Source organism: Anabrus simplex, chromosome 5 (assembly GCF_040414725.1).
Source record: "Anabrus simplex isolate iqAnaSimp1 chromosome 5, ASM4041472v1, whole genome shotgun sequence".
NCBI classification, from domain to species: Eukaryota; Metazoa; Arthropoda; class Insecta; order Orthoptera; family Tettigoniidae; genus Anabrus; species Anabrus simplex.
The window spans coordinates 117,084,484-117,105,224 of record NC_090269.1 but is presented as its reverse complement, the minus strand read 5'-3'; the positions used below and the strand labels follow the sequence as shown (position 1 = coordinate 117,105,224).

Below are 20,741 nucleotides of genomic sequence, written 5' to 3'. Positions count from 1 at the left end.
GACATTGTTTTTACTTGCACTTATATTAATTTCCGGAATGTTCCATTCTATTTGTGAAAGATTGAGTATGCCTTTTCAAAGTTTTGGTACTTTAGTGTGAATGATTCGAATTCATGTAAAAACCTGTCCAAATCTAGTTCTTGGAAATTTAACTGGATAACTATTATTATAACTTATATTATTCCGGTTATGTCAGTACCTGTGTAAGCCGAAGATATCTATTTTTACTAGTTGTTGTATGATGCTTCTTGTTTCCATTCTGTTGTCGTTACAATATATCTGTTATTGAAACCTGTTATTTTGGGAGATCTCATTTTTTCATTCCCTCTCATTATACTACGTGTACCTACTACGGAAATCCTCTGGGAAAATAGGGCCCAAAAATTATTTGTACGCTACTCAGTTGAGGTCTTCCTATCTTACCTTTACTGCTCATGATTGTTCGGTCTCGATAATTCGACGCCACAAATATCTTATACCAAGCTTCCCTGCGCTCTGCTTGTGTGGCACTATTAACACGCTTTAGTGTATGTCATCCTTTCCCTTTTTAGTAGGAATAGCTATCTATTTCCGACTTAATAAACTCAAAGGTCGCCACAAGTTTGGTTGAGATCTATTCAGTCGTTTCACCGTGATGGTGGAACAAACAAACAAACAAACAGACACGAAAAATAAAAACCACCGATTCGGTCTTGAGTTGACCTAAAACGGATAAGTATCTGAAAAATTGGCAAAACAAACGAAATTATAGACAGCGGAGCCCCTGCAACTTTATTTATATAGATGAATATTTATTTTTCGTTGAAAATAGTAGGGATATAACACGTCAATCGCATGCATGGGAAATTCGCCACTGCTACTCGGATATTATCGTTGATGCTTGTTCATTCAAGCGTATTGCTTAACACGGAAATTAGACACATTGCTAAAACAAAACTCTTATAATGCTTTTATTTAGTTACGGAGTTCGAAAAAATTCTTCTCTCCTACCGAAATATATATTATGTGATAAAGGACTCGATGAAGTTATTAAAGAAACAAAAATACTACCATCATCTTGTTTATATGCGGATTTCTAAGATATTCGTTTCTCATGTAAAATGCGAGATTGGTGCTACTCTCCTCTTTCCGGCTACGATCTTACTTCTTTTTCACAAAGTACTCTTCGTATTGCGAGCGTTTCTTAAATAATACCAGTTTCCTCTGTTTTGTTAAAACTGTTTATATTTACTACGGTATTTATTGTATTCAGTAATGTATAGCAGTTATGTTGTCCAAACTCAGTGAAATGCATTCTCTACTCTCTTGAGTAGTTCACACGGAATTTTATAATTATTTAATGGGAGAAATGTGTTGCGGCAGATGCCAATCACCTGCCACTCCGGAAGCCAATTTAAATGCCTCAGCGACCTGTTTAATGCTCTGTGAGACATGAACTATGCGGCAGCCTTCTCACTGAATGTTTGTGCTCGACGACACAGAGCACGCAGAAAATGAAACGAAGCTCCTACTACCAATTTTTTTGCATTCGTTTCTCGACCTATGAGATAAACCCTTATCGGTTTCAAGATATGTATTTGTACTACCGTTCTGCTTTCTGATCCTCTTTGCCCTGGATCATGAGAGGAAGAAGAGTGTTCTGTACATCCTCGCTGTGCTAGCGAAACAGACTTTTTTTTTTAAATGTTCGGATGTGATTCCGTGTTCATAACGCGATATATATGGTACAGTTTATACACTTTTACGACATGTATCCTAAAGTTCTATAATCAAGAAAACTTTTTCATCATATCCCTAGAGAATAAACCTAGACAGACCAGCACTTCCGACCACTATCTAGTGTCGCATCTGGTACTTATGTATTCGGGAGAAAAGTGGGGTTGAATTACAAAATTAGCAACAGTGTGGACGGTTTTCAGTGACGTTTGTTCCATTTTTCACGCTATTTTAGGCGTATCATGGTCTTTTACTTCTAACCGTTGAACTTTATTTTATGGTTATTTTCCAAACGAAGACGTAATCTGTTTTTCGAAAAGAATGGCTTTTTTATAATGAGCCTGGTATTTTTTTTGCAATTTATATAACATTTAAAAATGTTAATATGATCTTGAGTCTTCTTTTTCTTTCTTTCTTTCTTTCTTTCTTTCTTTCTTTCTTTCTTAATCCGTTTACCCTCCAGGGTTGGTTTTTCCCTCGGACTCAGAGAGGGATTCCACCTATACCGCCTCAAGTGCAGTATTCTAGAGCGTCAGACTTTTGGGTTGGGGGATAAAACTGGGGAGGAGGACCAGTACCTTGTCCAGGTGGCCTCACCTGCTATGCTGAACAGAGGCCTTGTGGAAGATGGGAATAGGAAGGTATAGAGAAGGAGCAGGGAAGGAAGCGGCCGTGGCCTTAAGTTAGGCACCATCCCGACATTTGCCTGGAGGAGAAGTGGGAAATCATGGAAAACCACTTCGAGGATGGCTGAGATGGGAATCAAATCCTCTCTACTCAGTTGACCTTCCGAACCTGAGTGGACCCCGTTCCAGCCCTCGTACCACTTTTCGTGGCAGAGCCGGGTATCGAACCGGGGCCTTCGGGGATGGCAGCTAATCAAACTAACCACTACACTACAGAGGCGGACATGACCTTCAGTCAATTAGGAAAATTTAAGAGAGAATGTAGTAAACGATGAAAGTGCCACAAACAAAAACCGTGACAAGCTAACCAGTATTTTTTCAAAATTATGGGGCTTCCATCATTTACTATTTAAAATATCTATCAAGTCAACAGTAGCTACTTCAACTTGTAACCCTTTCGAAGATCGTAACATGGATCACACAGTAAGATATAAAGTAACTACCTGGTGCATCAAACTACAATATTTTGCTCAGAAGAGGTACATTCATTGTTCTCCCAAGCCACCAGCTGCGACTAGATAAACATTAAGACAAATACTATCACTTAACCCGATTACTCTGACACTTCGTACGTTTATCATGGGACACTAACATTCGTTAGATAAAAACGAAAATTCAGATTTGTGGCACTTTCATCATTTTCCATATCCAGTCCTCAATTACGCTGAAACACTCAACCAAATTGTAAGAGGGAAGCGAACTGCACTAAATATTTTAAAATGTAAAATATGAAACAATATTCGTTTAATGTTAAGTGGATGGTTTAAAGCAGATCAAAATCAAATGATTTTCTTATTTTACTGATGATGTTTATAAAATTTTCTGAAGTTCTACATTATTAATATATTCGATCTGGAAATGGTAGCATGAAGTAGTTCTTCTCCTTTCTGGTCTTCACCCAATTACCAGGGGTTGGCACTTTGTATGGATTTAGCCCAATTTTATGACTGGATGCCGTATTTTGCCCCTATGTAGAGGGATGTATTTACTATTACGTATTTCTTTCTTTCTTTCTTTCTTTCTTTCTTTTTCGCACCGACACAGTTAGGTCTTATGGCGACAATGGGATACGAAAGAGCTTGGAGTGGGGAGGAAGCGGCTGTCGGATAAAGTTAGGCACATCCCGGCATTTGCCTAGAGGAAAAGTAGGAAACCACGAAAAACCACTTTGAGGATGGTTGAGGTGGGAATCTAACCCCCCTATACTCAGTTACCTCCCGTTCCAGCCCTCGTACCACTTTTCAAATTTCGTGGCTGAGCCGTGAATCGAGGCCGGGCCTCTAGGGGTGGCAACTAATCACATGAAGTACTACAGCATAGAAGCGGACCTATTATTAGAATATGTAACGAAATACTACATGTTCATTTGCTCGACTTCTTTTAGTTTCATTAATATTTCTTCCATCCAATCTTATCACTAGGGCGCGGATGTTCATGACATGTCATATTTTATTTCTTTATATTGTTTCCATGGAAAATAAGTGTGATTTTATCTATGGTGACTAAAATTATGCAAATTTCACCGGTCACATAAAGTCATATTTTGGCTCTTTTAACTTTTTTGTCATCTTCCGGTAATTTTTCATATTATGGTCATATTTTCCCGTGAATGTTCGTGTTTTTGTCATGTTATTATCTTTTTATTCCATTTTCCCGTGCCAGATGCAGCTTGTACAGGGGAGGAGTTCTGAACTGAGTAAGGGCTTTTCTGTACTCTGTGGAAGACGGATGTGGATGGGGAAGTCTTCAACCCCGACACGGCGCGTCCCAATGGCTGATAGGGGCTCTCGTGAGAGAGTGCTGTTCGCACCCGCGGATCAACTGAGGACATGATATAGTGGCAGCAGCTATATCATTAATGCTGATAAGAAGATCGATACGTCGACCTTGTATCAGCATCCTTAGATGTGACGTGGTTACGGCGCATTGAGGTAGGCAACGGGAAACCACCTCAATTAATTTTTCCTAGTAATCACCATGGCTATGCTTGCAGCTAAATTAGTATCCGGAGTAAACTCCTCAATCGGATCTCCGGGAGGAGCAGATACAAGCACAGCAATAGAAAGACTGAAATATCAAGATAGAGTCATAATTGGAACTTGGAATGTGAAGACGATGAGCCAGGCGGGAAAGATCCACAGTGCAATAAAGGAGATGACAAGAATGAAAATAGATATTCTAGGAGTAAGCGAAATGCGATGGCCAGGATCTGGAACCAACAACATAGACGAGCATCGAGTCTGCTACTCGGGTACAGACAATGGCATGCATGAACATGGGATAGGAATAATACTGAATAAAAGAATAGCCAAGTGTGTTGACAACGTTATTCTAGTCTCATCACGTGTTATGCTAGTTCAAATCAAAGCAAGGCCAGTTGACTTAAATATTATTCAAGTCTACGCTCCTACGGCAGGCAAACCGGATGAGGAAGTCGAAAATTTCTGCAACAGCATAAACCATACCCTGAATAAGCTGAAAAGAGAAGACCTCAACATAGTCATGGGCGACTTTAATGCAAAACTTGGGGCAGGGAGAACATCAGACGCCGTCGCACCCTTTGGTCTAGTAGACAGGAACGCTCGAGGAGATGACTTGGAACTATTTGCAGAAACAAATCACCTAGTGGTAATGAATACATGGTGTAAACTACCACCACGCAAGTTATACACATGAAAATCACCCATGGACAAACCAGGACACATTGTGAGGAATCAGATGGATTACATGATGGTGAACAAGAGATACAGAAATGGTTGTACATCTGTCAGAACATATCCAGAAGCAGACATACAATCAGACCATGTCCCAGTGGTTGGAAATTTTAAGATCAGAATGAAATATGTTGTCCCCAAAACAGCACGGAAATACGACTTGAGGAAATTGAAAGATGCTACCATACAGCAGACAGTCAAGACAGCTCTAAACAATAAATTGATTGACAATGGTGACGATGTTAATGAAAAACTCGCACACCTACAAGAAGTGATAAAAGGAGTGAAAGAAGAGCATTTGAGACCGGACCTTAGAAAAAGGAAAACATGGATGACGAATGAGATTCTGGACCTAATGGAAGAACGAAGAAAGAGAAGAGGTAATTTGATGGAATACACAGCGGTTCGAAATACAATCAGAAGGAAAATTAGAGAAGCCAAAGAGAAAGAGAAAACTGAGTTATGTGCAGAAGTAGAGTTTTATCAGAGTAGACATGACGATTTTAATGTGCACCGGAAAGTCATGATGGTGATGATGATGGTGATGCTTGTTGTTTAAAGGGACCTAACTTCGAGGTCATCGGCCCACCGGAAAGTCAGAGAGGCAACAAAATATATCGCAAATCAAACTTTGCAAAGCTAGTAGATAGTAGTGGTAACCTCATAATCGATAAGGAAGAAGAAAAAGTAAAAATGGGAGAAATATCTGGAACAGTTATTCCAAGATGACATGAGGAGACAGGAACCAGAGATATCGGATACAACGGGACCAGATATCCTAGTAAGTGAAGTAAAAGCGGGCATACAACAAATGAAGGAAGGGAAAACAGCTGGGCCAGATGGCATACAAGCAGAATTTCTCAATCTGCTCAGTGAGGAAAAAATAAAAATGACCACAAAAATATCAACGACATTTACTCATCACGTAAAATCCCTACAGCATGGTTAAAATTAGAATTTATTGTTTTACCTAAGAAATCAAACGCCAAAGAATATGGGGACTACCATACCATCAGTTTAATGATCCATCTGCTAAAATTGTTAAAGTGGTACACAAGCGGATATACAGTATTTGTGAAGAACAGATAGCGTCCAACCAGTTCGGGTTTTTGAAGGCAGTTGGCACTAGAGAAGCAATATTTAGCCTACAGGTACTGTTTCAAAGAGGTAGGGATATCAACGGTAATGTACTTGGATGCCTCATTGATTATAAAAAGGCGTTTGATCGTGTGAATCATGAACACCTGATAAACGTACTCAAGAAAACAGGAATTGATGGGAAAGATCTAAGAATAATAGCAAATTTATACTGGAACCAATCTGCAGTCATGAAAATAGATCAAGACCAATCTGAGCAAGTGAGAATACGCCGAGGGGTCAGGCAAGGATGTATAATATCACCGATACTCTTCAACCTGTATTCTGAGCACGTATTCAAAGAAGCCCTATTTGATGTGGAAGAAGGAATTTCAGTGAATGGTGTCAAACTCAACAATTTGCGGTACGCAGATGACACAATTGTCTTTGCAGATACGATTGAAGGGATACAGAAGTTGATGAACAAAATTTCTGAAACAAGCAAGAGATATGGTCTGGACATCAACACTAATAAAACAAAATTGATTATCATCAGCAAGAAGAATATCCGAGGCGTGAATATGTTCCTTAATGGAGTAAGTATAGACAGAGTTTCACAGTATCCATACCTGGGTACCATCATTAACGAAGCATGGGACAATTCACAAGATAAAGTGTCGCATTGGAAAAGCGAGAAGTGTTTTCAACTCAATGAGCTCAACCTTCAAGAATCACGACCTTACCATGGATACCAAAATGCGGCTCATTAGGTGCTATGTGTTTTCAGTTCTCTTTTACGGTGTGGAAACATGGACCCTTACAAAAGCCACCACTGCTAGACTGGAAGCATTTGAACTCTGGCTATACAGAAGAATTTTGAGAATATCATGGACTCAGAAAGTTACAAACGTTGAGAATCTGCGCCAAGCTAACAGGAGACCAGAGTTGATCAACACCATCAAGTGTCGTAAACTACAGTATTTTGGACACACCATGAGGAATCAGAAAATATATGAGCTGCTTCAACTTACCTTGCAAGGAAAAAGATCTCCTGGGCGAAGAAGAATGTCCTGGGTCGACAACCTTAAAACCTAGTTCAACAAAACATCTGTAGAACTGTTCCGAATTGCAATGGATAAAGCAAGAATAGCCATGTTGATCGCCAACGTCCGAGGAGGACAGGAACGCTAACAAGAAGATTCCATTTTCGTATATCTGCTTTCAGTCGTCTCAAATACGGATTTTCACATCTTCTAATTGTTGTCAGTAATTTCTAACATTATCTTTCTTAGAAAAAAAAATATATATGCATGTGAATTAGGAGGGTAAGCTGTATAGAAAGAGACCGATGTGTATAAAGCGGCAGAACAGTGAGCCTCAGCTGAACTCTAATCATTTGACGTATTTCAGATATGGCCCTATAACATCCTGCGATGTTGAGCGGTCCTTTTCCCGTTACAAGTCAATGTTGCGTGAAAATAGAAGGTCGTTCATATTTGAAAACTTTAAAATATATGTACTGTAATTTGCTATTGTAATTCTTCCTGATCACCCATCAAAATGTGGCATTTTTTTCATTCTGTTCAGAGTCGAGAGTTACCTCTGGAATGAGTAATTAAATAAATTCAAAATATAATAATAAAATTAATATTATTAATTATTTATTAGTGTTGAATGTTCGAGATTTTAGAAGTATATTTTCAATTTAATGTTAATTTAAACAGCGGCAAAATTTTGAAGATTTCGAAAATGTGACCAAAAAGTTTTAAGTCATATTTATTGTCATTTTTTAATATGTTTTTAGGTCATAAACATCCGGGCTTTACTTATCACTGTAGAACTGCTTGTTTTCTTCAAGCCAGTATTCCAGCAGCATTCCTTCCTTTCTTCTCAGAAGACAACCTTTCCATACCAGCGAGTAGACTGGTATTGCTGCCGCGATAACTGACCAGCAGAAATTGGTATAGAAACCCATTTTATCCGACGTCTGTCTCTAGTGACTTAAATATTTGCAATTGTTTTCACGTTTTCCTAAAAAGCTTTGTATTTCAAAATTATGTAAACTTAATTCTGATTCTTCATTTATATTTCTTTCTTTATGCTTAGTCCATTTCCACCGCACTAGAAATGCAGTTGAGAGGGACTGACTGGTGTCGTCTTGAATTTGAATCATTCCTTCACTTAACAATATGCAGGGTGGTCGGAAACAACGTGAACCGGGGATATAAGCGTTAGAGCTTTGGTCTTTCTTTCTTTCTTTCTTTCTTTCTTCCTTTCTTTCTTTCTTTCTTTCTTTCTTAATTTGTTTACCCTCCAGGGTTGGTTTTCCCTCGGACTCAACGAGGGATCCCACCTCTACCGCCTCAAGAGCAGTGTCCTGGAGCGTGAGACAATGGGTCGGGCGGTACAACTGGGTAAGAGAATCAGTACCTCCCCCAGGCAGCCTCACCTGCTGTTCTGAACAGGAGCCTTGTTGGGGGGAGGGGGGTTGGAAAGATTGGAAGGGATAGGTCAGGAAAAGGGAAGGAAGCAGCCGTGGCCTTAAGTTTGGTACCATCCCAGCATTTGCCTGGAGTATAACTGGGAAACCACGGAAAACCCCTTCGAGGATGGCTGAGGTGGGAATCGAACCCCCCTCCTCTACTCAGTATATCTCCCGAGGCTGAGTGGACCCCGTTCCAGCTCTTGCACCACTTTCCAAATTTCGTGGCTGTGCTGTGAATCGAACCCTGGACTCTGGGGGTGGCAGATAATCACGCTAACCATTATACCACAGAGCTTTGGCCATACACATGAATAATTTGAAAAAATCGATGTCTTGCACCGTTGAGATTTTATCAGCATCTGAAATCAGCCAATCAGACCGCTTCACAGGTGAATTTAAATGGGCTTTGCGAGGAGGTGTTGCTAAGTCAGCAGGTGACTTAAGAACGGCTTGAAAGCCATGCTGAAAAGTCAGCATCAAGATGGCAGCAGTGAGGTTAGTGATGTTCTCTTGTCCGAAAAAATGAGGTCAGGACCTGTCAAGATGGCCAAGCACGTGGCTTTGCTTACAAACAATGTAACGTTACGGTCACGCGGTCACGACGTTATGGGGTCAATGACCTTTGGCCGGGGTCAATGACCTCGTGGGAAAATGCTGACGCAACACCCAAATTGTTTCAGTACCACCACAGCTCATACTACTCGAGAAATCAGCATCAAACACAAACACACCGTGATTTGCAGCCAGTGACACCGTAGCGTATTTGGTAAGGCGCGATCTTGTCAGCTTGAAGGCCCGTGTTCAAATCACTCCCCTGGCAAAGTTTTTGTTTCTTCAATTGGTACTCTCACACCGGTCTTAAGCCACGTACAGATTTAGTAACACCACCTCGCAAAGCCCATTTGAATTCGCCCGCGAAAGCGATCTGACCGGCGAAATTCAACAGCTGATAAAAAGACAATAGCGTCGGATATCAAATGATCTTTTTTTTCAGATTATTTATCAGTATGATCAACTCTCTAACGCTCATCCAATTCACTTTAGGAAGTAAGTTATTACTCTGAATAATACAGTGGAATACTAAGCGTTTCTTATATTAGAATTCTTTAATAATCCGTTTACCCACCAGGTTTGTTTTTTCCCTCGGAATCAGCGAAGGATCCTGCCTCTAACGCCTCAAGGGCAGTGTCCTGGAGCGTGAGACTTTGTGTCGGGGATAAAACTGGGGAGGAGGACCAGTACCTCGCCCAGGCCGCCTCACCTGCTGTGCTGAACCGGGGCCTGGTGGGGGATTGCTTTTCAACACCCTGCATACCATTATGTTTACAGCCTAATGAGGAAATTTGTGATGATTTCGGGGTACAATAGGGAGCGACGCTGAAAATTGATACTAGGCCTACTGCGCTCAGATTGGAATCTTCGACGTTATGACACCCAGTATTTGCCACGGAAGATAGAGTTCAGACAATAGGACTTAGGCCCATACGCAGTTATTGTACAATGCAGTGGTTTCAGTATAATTTACCTTTCGAAACTTTGTATCGTCTCATGTAATGATTCAATTTCCTTTGTACCCTGTGTTTATTATCATCATCACCATCATGTCCTACTCGTTGGCTGAATGGTCAGCGAACTGGCCTTCAATTCAGAGCGTCCTTCATTGGTTAATTCCAGTGGCTCAGGGGCTGGGTGTTTGTACTGTCCCCAACATCCCTGCAAGTCACACACCACACACAACACTATACTCCACCACAATAACACGCAGTTACCTACACATGGCATATGCCGCCCACTCTCATCGGAGGGTCTATCCGGCTAGAAATAGCCACACGAAATGACATTTATCACCATCATCATATTATCCTGCACTGGGCCAACTGACCGGTTACGATCTTGTATTCTCTCTCCATCGTTTCATCGGACGTTCTATGGATCTTCTTCCTCTCGGCTTGTCGCGAAGAATTTATTGTTGTGGTCCTCCATCTTCCATCTTTCGAACATGGCGTTTCCAATTTTCCTGACAACTGTAGACGAAGTCAATTATCGGCTGTACTTTCAAATCTTTCAGCACGTTCGCGATTCTTTTGTGGTTCCATTTTTTTGTAGCTCGCTGTTTGGTGTAGTAAATCATTTCTCATGCTGTAATTCTGGAGATGTCTCTGGTTCTTACAACTCATGTCTCACTACGATAGCATAAGGTTAGTCTGGCCAAGATACAGTTTTATGTAGGCGCAAATGAATGTGCTTTTGCACAAGAAGTGGCTTCATTATGCTGTTCATTATTGCTGTAGCTCTTGTATGTATTGTATTTTATTTCTGTAGATAAGACAGATCATACTCCAGATAATTTAATTCATTAACCCTCTCTGCCGGACCCGCGGTGTAGATGTAACGCGCCTGCCTCTTTCTAGGAAGCTTCGGGTTCGATTCCCGGCTAACCGGGCGACTTGGCCGTGCGGTTAGGAGCACGAGGCTGTGAGCTTGCATACCGGAGATTGTGGGTTCGAATCCCACTGTCGGCAGCCCTGAGGATGGTTTTCCGTGGTTTCCATTCACACACCAGGCAAGTGCTAGTGCGGCTGTACCTTAATTAAGGGCACGGCCGCTTCCTTCCCACTCCTAGGCCTTTCCTATCATATCATCACCATAAGACCTACCTGTGTAGGTGCAACGTAAAGCCACTAGCAAAAGAGGATTCCCGGCTAGGTCAGGGATTTTTACCTGGATCTGAGCGCTGGTTCGAGGTCCACTCGGCCTACATGATTAGAACTGAGAAGTTAATTGACGGTCAGATAGCGGCCCCGGTCTAGAAAACCAACAATTACGGGAGAGCGGATTCGTTGTGCTGACCACATGACATCTCGTAATCTGCAGGCCTTTGTGCTGAGCAGCGGTCGCTTGGCAGGTCATGGTCCTTCAGGGATGTTGCAGCACGGCTTTGGTTTAGTTTTATCTAAACCTCTATAAAATTTTGTTTGATATACGTATTTTACTTTGAATTGGATCTTTCTCTTGGTAGGCCATCATTTTGCTCTTTTTCGTAAGCTGATACACCACAATTTTGTTTTGTTTTGTTTTAAAGATTGAACATAGATCTTTGCAGATCACTTTCTGATGTTGCTGACAGCGTTATGTATACCAACCCCAGGTGTCGAAATTGAGACGATCACACAGCAGTTTGAGTTCTAAATATTCTTATTCTCTCAGGTAATATAAAGAAAGCTTTGTTTCTTCACGTTCAGTTCATAATTGACTCAACTATATGTAAACGAACAATAAGGTAAGAGGCTAGTTTCCAGTAACAACTTACCACCAAAGGGGATTATGATGTGCTACACAGTATTTCACCACTATGACACAATGAGTCTGTATACAAGTCTAACTTGTTTTTGTAAGATATAGACGCCATATGTCGCCCTTGTCGAAAACATATTTTGCAAGATGTTGAAAAGTGAAACCAGTCCGATAATACTTTATAAGACAGCGAAGATGAACTGGAAGGCAACTAGTCGTTAACCACGATTTGTTCACTGAACATCCTCTGGCTTCACGTCTCTACATCACGGTCTAAACTCTGGACTCTGACATTCGAACTGCCATGCAGTTCAGATGATTGCATTTCAGTGGACAACTGTCAAATCTTATTAAATTACTGATATCAACTGGACTTCTCATTTTTTCGACTGAATACCACGCAGTGCGATACTGAATATTTGAAATCGTATACGGAATAAATATACATACTGTTAAGCTACAAAAGCTGAAGTATTAGTACTAAGTCATTGGATAAAAGTATGGAAACCATTTGTCTAATATTTCTGTTCATTTGTATGGAACCGAGTCCTTTCTGTCTCAAGTTTCATTGCGTTTATTATCATTTACTTAAAGTGTTAGTTAATGCTAAATTGAGAAAAAGAACGGAAGAGAGAGTGAGAAATTTAATTTAATTTAATTATCACTTCTTTGTTACGCAGCTGGCCATAATTTACCCGAGGAAAATAGAGGAGTATTTTCAGGGTTTAGTTTCCACAAAATGAATTTTCCGCGTGAAGAGGGCTTAACCACTAAGCTTTTGGAGTGCCATACCCATTAATTTTCCTTATGAATAATAAATTTCCATTTTTACCATTAATATGATGCCATGCAAGTACATAAGGGATGTAGTAATGACTTATGAATCACTCACCTGTAAGTTGGCACGGGGAAACCCTGCGCTACGCAAGGTAGAGTGACATCATCTCCAACTTTCACTTGTCTGGTGACGTGTTTCTCCACTGTGATACGGGGCTGCACGCTGCCCTTGGGCTCTGTAAGCGAAACAGAACACACAACATGTTATGAATATGCAATGAGAATCTAGAGAGCTGTGGTGATTCAAGATATGGCTCCCAGCATCCCACAGAGAGAGCAAGTGTTAATTGCAACCTTAGCGTTTAGCACTTTCGGGAACTCTTCCAAGATTAATTGAGGTACTACAGGTGTTGGTTTATATTGCTTTGGGCTGAGGTTTCATAACAGCGGCCACGACATTTCAATTGCAGGTTTGTTTTCAATAAGGGAGGTGCTAAGTGCTTTATGGCCTGTGACGGGAAGAGTACAACAAAACAAGTAATTGGGCTAACAGGGGCGGCGATAAGGACTCCGCAGACCCCGCGGGGGGGGGGGGGAGGGTGCATGGCTTGTGAGGGGCTCATGACTTTCTTAATTCAGTAGCTGAAGAATGATTTTACATATTGATAAAGCTACAGCACACAACACAGTATTATTTGTATTACAGAGGGTTATTCCAAACTTAGGCCGTCGTAGTGCAGAGCTTCTTTCATCAATAAGAGTACGGTAGTTATTTCTGAAAGAATGTGGGTTTCCCAACCTGTTCCAATAATAACCATCTCTTGCTGCCACTCACAACAATCAACAAGGCTTTTGAAGTGATTAGCCAGTTCTGAGAAATCCAGTAGTCAGCGAAGATGTGACAACAAAAATATTCTCCTTATCTAAACTCTAAATACTGAAGTTTCCAGCCAGTTTATAACTCTCGGCAGTCAGTTTAGCTAAGTAGGCCTACAATAGACGGTTGAGTTGTAAATTGTTGTAAATTACGAAGGGTGGAACTTAAATAGTGAGAACTATTTATTTACAAGAGATACAAAAGAGTTACATGTTAGCAACCTTTACTGTCCTTCAATGTGGTCAACAGCGTTGTGTATAATCCGTTGCCAGCGATGTGGAAGTCATAGTATACTTTTAAGCAGAGCCTGTTCTGTTGATAGTGCGAATGGAGCGGTCTACTGCCTGTCGAATCTCTGCAACAGTTCTGAAATCACGAATCGTCTGGTTTCGATCACTGTCCAGTAACGCGGCCAGAGCATGCACTTCTTCTCCACTGACACTCGTAGGACGACCTGCCCGATGAATGTCCGCCACAGTTTGCCGATCATCGTTGAAGGCTTTTACCCAACGAGCCACTGTTCTGTAAGGTAATGCAGATTCCCCGCAAGCCTCTTGAAGACCTTGATGACACTGTAGTGCTGTACGACTCCTGGCACATTCAATCTTGATCCAACTCCGTTGTTCCTGTTTGGAAAACATAGTGACAACGTTACGTTAGACCGCTAGCTCACACGTGACTCTGTTTCTCTCGCCTGTGCGCCCGCAGGTGATGTGGGAAGGGCGAGTCCATTTGCTCTGTGGTAAGGTAGGTATGTAACCAACGTGTACTATCAGCAACAATATTAGATTCCGTTGTATAGCGTCTCCACAGCAGTGTTGCCACTATTTAAGTTCCAGCCCTCGTATTTGGTCCTAGGAACGAGATTATTTGTTAATATTGTGACGGTCAGCGTGTTTTGGTTACTATAATTAGAATATGCATTTCCTTTTGTGTGTCTGTGTGTGTTAGTACCATATACGGGTATTATTTAAAATCTTTCGAGTTTGAAAACGAAATTGTGTAACTTATTATTATTATTATCGACGTAACTGTTCATTGTAATATTATACAACCTTGTTCTACGAAATAAACTTGTAACCTTCCTTATCAAGAAACGAGGGGCCCATTTTCAATTATTGCGGCGGCGGCGGCGGCGGCGTGGGGGGGTGGGGTGGAGGCGAGCTTCTTAGCGCCGCTACTGTGGGCTAAATTACAGTTACCTGAGAAATACTTTAGAGAATTACAACTTAAAAAAATATTTTTCAACAATTAATCAATAAATTAGAAATACTTTACAGGACGCTAGTCCTAAGAAAATCACTGACATTTTGAAGCTCAAACTACTAGACGATGTAAGTGAGTGGAGGAAGTGTGCTCTTGTAAAACAGTGTACCTTCAGAGCAATATTGCTCATCACTTGCATATTATTGTGTCGATAATTTTCTATATGGTACCTGATTTTTGGACTTATAGTCACTCTTGTTATCCAAGCTGACGAGCACTTTTGTTATTTGTTGTTGCATATTCAGACTGTCTATCAAATTCCAAACTCAGAAAAAAAGAAAAGAAATAAAATGTCAAAGTTTAGTGCTTTAACTTAAGCTCTGTCCATTTCCCTGTCCATCCATTCACAGCGGCACCTTGTTATACCTCTCTGATCCACAAAATTTCGGTAATAATAATATCGTAATAAATACTAAACCACATACTATGAAACTGTTCTAAAGCCAGTAGTTATAGGATGTATGCAGCCGAAACCCTATCCCTAAATGAAAAAAGGGACTCCTCGAAGAACTGGAGGAAAACGAGCGCAAAATCATCAGAAGTATCATTGGATCCAATTAAAAGAACGGTAGTCATCATAAAAAAATCCAACAAAGAAGTGTACAGCAAACTAGAGAAAATTACAGAAACAATCCTTAAGAGACGGGCGCGATATTATGGTCACCTCAAACGAATGGACGGAAACAGGATGACTAAACAGATCTTTCACTTTTTTGACTCCAAACCCAAAACCACAATGTCCCGGTTTATGAACACCAAAGAAGACCTCCAAATGCTGCATATAAAACCCGAAGACGCCTACAATAGAGATCTCTTCCGCTAAAAGATGCTGACAAATGGGCTACACCGAGACAAGCAGCCGAAAAGAAGACAAGGTATCACCTGGACAGAGGAACGTAAGCTGGCCCACTCTCAGAGAATGAAGAAATGATATCATAATAATGGCATATGGCCTCCGGAGAGGCCTGGTGCAGGTCTTTCTCTCGTAGACGGCCTATTAGGCGACCTGCATATCTGTGAAAATCAGGGACCTACCTAGGATGATTTCTAATGTTGAATACGCCACACACACCCAGCCTCTGAGCCATTGGAATTAACCAATTAAGGTAAAAATCCCCAACCCGGCCGGGAATCGAACCCGGGACCCTCTGAACCGAAGGCCAGTACTATGACCATTCAGCCAACGAGTCGGAATAATATACGGTATAATAATATCGTACGAAAAACTCAGTTCACGGAAAATCTACATCAACGTTAAAAAAAACCTTCGCTAGAGATTGAGAACGGCACTATTTCACGGGTGTCCTCCTTCAAATACCTTGGAGAAATCATACAACCATCGGGACTAGACAGTAGGGCCAACATAGAATGAGCCACTAAACTCCCTAAGGCGTACAGACTAACGTGGAATTACTACAACAAGAGAGTCCTAACGCGTAATACAAAATTACGACATTACAAGGCAGTTGTTTTGCCGCAAGCTTTATACTCCTCAGAAACTATATTCCTTGGAGGTCACTCTAAAATTATAGAATTTGAAAAGGAAGAAAGGAATATTCTCCACTAGAGATGGAAAACTGCACAATTTCACAGGTGTCCTCCTTCAAATACTTTGGAGAAAATGGAATGTAGATTAAGAGGAAAACAGCGGAGCTGTACTCATCAACTGACAGGTTCACTGATGCCGTACACAAGAGACGCCATGTCTATTGTCTATATCTATCAGTGGCGGGTGGTGGTATCTGAAGCTGGGTGTTGCACCCACATTTTCAGTGTCACATTTTTATAGCTTATAGAAATAACAAGAAACTCTGTTATCATTAAGTAATGAACTACATTCCTACTAAAACTGAAATATATCTTGCAATTTCAACCCAGGAAATAAGAGGCTAATTATACACTGTACCTACAGTTACTCTTAATAATGCTTTACGCCCCACTAACGACTTTTTATGGCTTTCGGAGGCGCTGAGGTGCCGGAATTTAGTCCCACAGAAATTCTTTTAAATGCCAGTATATCTACTGGCACGACGCTGACGTATTTGGGCACCTTCAAATACCACCGGACTGAGCCAGGATGGAACCTGCCACGTTGGGTGCCACTCAGCCTGGCACAGTTACACTTGAATTGAAAATTTCCTCTCCTGCTTTTCACTGAAGCAAGATGTTGGTAATTTTGTGGGTGGTCTGGTATGGCGTGGGAAATAAATTACCCAGCAAGTTCGCCGCGCCGTTAGAGTCGCGTAGCTGTGAGCTTGCACTCGGTGGATAGTGTGTTCGAACACCACTGTCGGAAGCCCTGAAGATGGTTTTCTCGCTGTTTCCCATTTCCACACCAGGCAAATGCTGTGGCTGTGCCTTAATTAAAGCCACGGTCGCTTCCTTCCCACTCCTAGCCCTTTTCTATCCCATCGTCACCGTAAGACCTATCTGCGCCGACGCGACGTAAAGAAAAAATAGTAAATTAAAACAAATGGAAGTGAAATTACTTTTGCGAGAGGAGAGAAAGTAGGAATGAAGTAATCTCTGCAGAGTGGCGCAAGCTAACGGAGGCATTTAGAACTATTTCTCAATAGGGGACTTGCAGGTCTCGTGCAACTCCCTGAGACGGATACTGGCGAGCATGCTACCTAATGCTATGCAGGCTTAGTAGGCTCGTCCCTGCTGAGGTTCACTGCGCCGCGCTGTCCGCCAGGGAGTTGCCGTAGGAAAGTAAACCCCCAGCAGAGTTTATTGGTCCGTTACGAAGTATTACTACAGCGAATGACCGAAGGTGGTTGATTTTAACATGTTTTCGAATATATGTTAGGTTTATTAAACTAGTTAGGTTTATTAACCTAAGACATTAGAAGAAAAGACGACAAATGAAGTGTAAAATTATTGGGAATTGTACAACCTTGCAACAATACCTCGCACCGCCCCTGATATCTATGGCCATATCTATAGATTGGACAGCGACAGACTCATCAAAAGATTATTTAAAGTAATCAAATCAAAGAAGGTCAAAATTAACTGGATAGATGAAACTAAGGTCGACTTCCAAGAAATTAACACCACGGACGACAGCATAGAAGATCGAGGAGCTTTTAGTACTATAAGTTAGTAGCCAAGCACAAATTCATGAAGAAATCTAAAAAGAAAACTTGTAGGAAACGGTGCACAGAACGCAAGATGCAGCACAATGCATTCATGAAGAGATTTGGGGAGGATAAGATGGCAAAAACCATCAGGCCAACGAATAAGTTCAAACGCACTCTCTGAATGGGTATAACAAGTGAATAAATAAATAAATAAATAAATAAATAAATAAATAAATAAATAAATAAATAAATAAATAAATAAATAAATAAATAAATAAATAAATAAATAAATAAATAAATAAATAAATAAATAAATAAATAAATATAAAAATAAATAAAAAATAAATAAATAAATAAATAAATAAATAAAAAAATAAAAAATATAAAATAAATAAATAAATAAATAAATAAATAAATAAATAAATAAATAAATAAATAAATAAATAAATAAATAAATAAATAAATAAATATAAAAATAAATAAAAAATATATAAATAAATAAATAAATAAATAAATAAAAAATATAAAATAAATAAATAAATAAATAAATAAATAAATAAATAAATAAATAAATAAATAAATATAAAATAAATAAATAAATAAATAAAAATATAAAAATAAATAAATAAATAAATAAATAAATAAATAAATAAATAAATAATATGACAATTATTATTGCTGATTTAAGGGTATAAATACTTAAGGTCATAAGCCTCATTTTTTAAACAAAAGCACGGTAGTGTTTTATAGTATTGTACTACGCGATAGAATGTTACCGCAAATGATTGCGAATTCCAAATTAGTGGTTACTAAACTTTAAAGTGGCTAACACTCACAAGCGAGCGAGTTAAATCATAGCTCGCTGAATGAATGGAATGTCAAAGTTCAGTGACTTGATTGTGGTCATTAGGATTTTCGGTTAATTCAGTTTTATCCATCTCTTTCTCCACTTCCAAAGAAAGTTCTAGTATACAATAAGCATTAAAAAGATCTACGTACAGGTCATTGAGTTTTCGGGAGAAGTTAAAGCAGGGGTTTTTGTTGTGTGTGTCCTTCGCATCGCAAGCTCTGCGCCTACAAGCTCCACAACCCGCCGCAGCCCCGAAGTTTCTAGCAGCTACGAGGTGTCCTCACTGCGCCTGGAACGCTCACCGATGACGTCAGCCAGCGATATATAAGGAGCTTCGTTCCGAGCCTCTCCAGGACTATCCCAATGTTCGACGACCAGAACACACCGCAAGTCAGACACGGAGGCATTCCTCTTGAAAACGTGTTTTGAACAGGTGGACAAATTGCTGGCCATGAGGTTTCACCTCTGAAGATTGCCTCATTATCCTGATCCCCGTAGTCACGTCGAGCCCCGAGTATAGCATTCTGCTACTCCCTTTAGTCTTCACCAGTGCTCCGACGCCCACCTTAGCATTCTGCTATTTGAATAAATTAATGTAAGTTCCTTGCAAGTATAGACCCAGTACCAGCATTCTGCCTCTCTCTACAAGTTACGCTTGTAATTTCACAGAAGATAGTTTTCGATTATCAGGACAATTTATTAGTGAAACAGACTATCTCCTCAAGATAGAAGTAAGTGTATATAGAACCCTCGTATTGTATATTTATACATATTTAACAGACATTCAATTTAAGATTCAATTTAAGTTTCAAGAAGAATTCAGTTTTATCTATATATATAAAAGCAAGTCGGGCTGGAGCGATGTATATATAAATATTTAAAAATGAAAAAAGACGTGAATTAATGAGGCACTTCCAGAAATCTCAGAAGTTTGAAACTTGGTACGGGGGAAACTGATGTACCCAGAATCGCTAGAAAAATCGGAAATTCTCAAAATTCCCTGAAGGGCGCACGCTGGGGGGGGGGCTCAAATTTTGGGCTCAGCATAAGAACACTGTCGTATAGTATATCCAAAACTATAACCTATAGGTTTCGTGGGCTTAAAAATTTTCGGGAATTTCCTCATTTTTATCCCCTATCCCCCCAAATCAAGATGGCGGTACAACCTGCCAGACGAGGTAGACAATTGAAATTTGGTGAAATTATAGCTTTTGGTCCCTAACCGACGGGAAAATTCCAAGATGTTCAAATTTTTCACTTTTTACCCCCAAAGATATCGAAATATGGTGGCAATTTTAATGACTGTGCAGACATTCCTTTTGAGCTATTTTTTGGCTAAACGGTAAGTCGTATCACAAAACGGATGGCACAATGTCTCTTCAATTCGGAGTGATCTACAACTTTGGTCCTGTGACATTTTGTCGTATCTCTCTCCCTTATACGTTAACTTTGGCCGTAATTCTGGATTGTTCGTAAATTTGGTGATTTTTACAAGTATATTTCATTGTTTGACACACTTATAAGAATGATAGGATCATCGCGTTAGGTGCGCACATTGGCACGATTAAGGGACATATGTGTACCAAATTTCATGATTCTAGCTTATACATAAGTAGGCAAAAAGTAATCTAAAATGTTAAAAATGCATCCAAATTTCACCCTACTCAAAACTTGAACTCAATTTACCCCCTTAATATTGGAGATACTAGGATATGGTTTAGAAACAAACATGTAGAGCGATAAATGAGGCGTCTGATGGCGCAAACCGTTTCTTAATATCATAAACCGTTTAGGAGGTATGAATCTCGAAGTGGAAGTCTGCAGTTTTCAACGTGCTCATGCTTATCCGTCATCTATATAAATAAAATCGTAACGACCGTGTGTCTGTACATTGATTATTTTTGGCGAAATTTCTGTGC

At 40.1% G+C, this 20,741-nt stretch overlaps 1 protein-coding gene across 1 annotated transcript in view; it reads right to left on the bottom strand.

The window, feature by feature from the left end:
• Dscam4 (Down syndrome cell adhesion molecule 4) overlaps positions 1–20,741 on the bottom strand; it is a 779,777-nt gene that overhangs the window by 365,988 nt on the left and 393,048 nt on the right. The window contains exon 6 of the mRNA XM_068227782.1: positions 12,865–12,985. Within this exon, the coding sequence (XP_068083883.1) occupies positions 12,865–12,985 (121 nt within the window). The remainder of the gene's footprint in view (positions 1–12,864; positions 12,986–20,741) is intronic.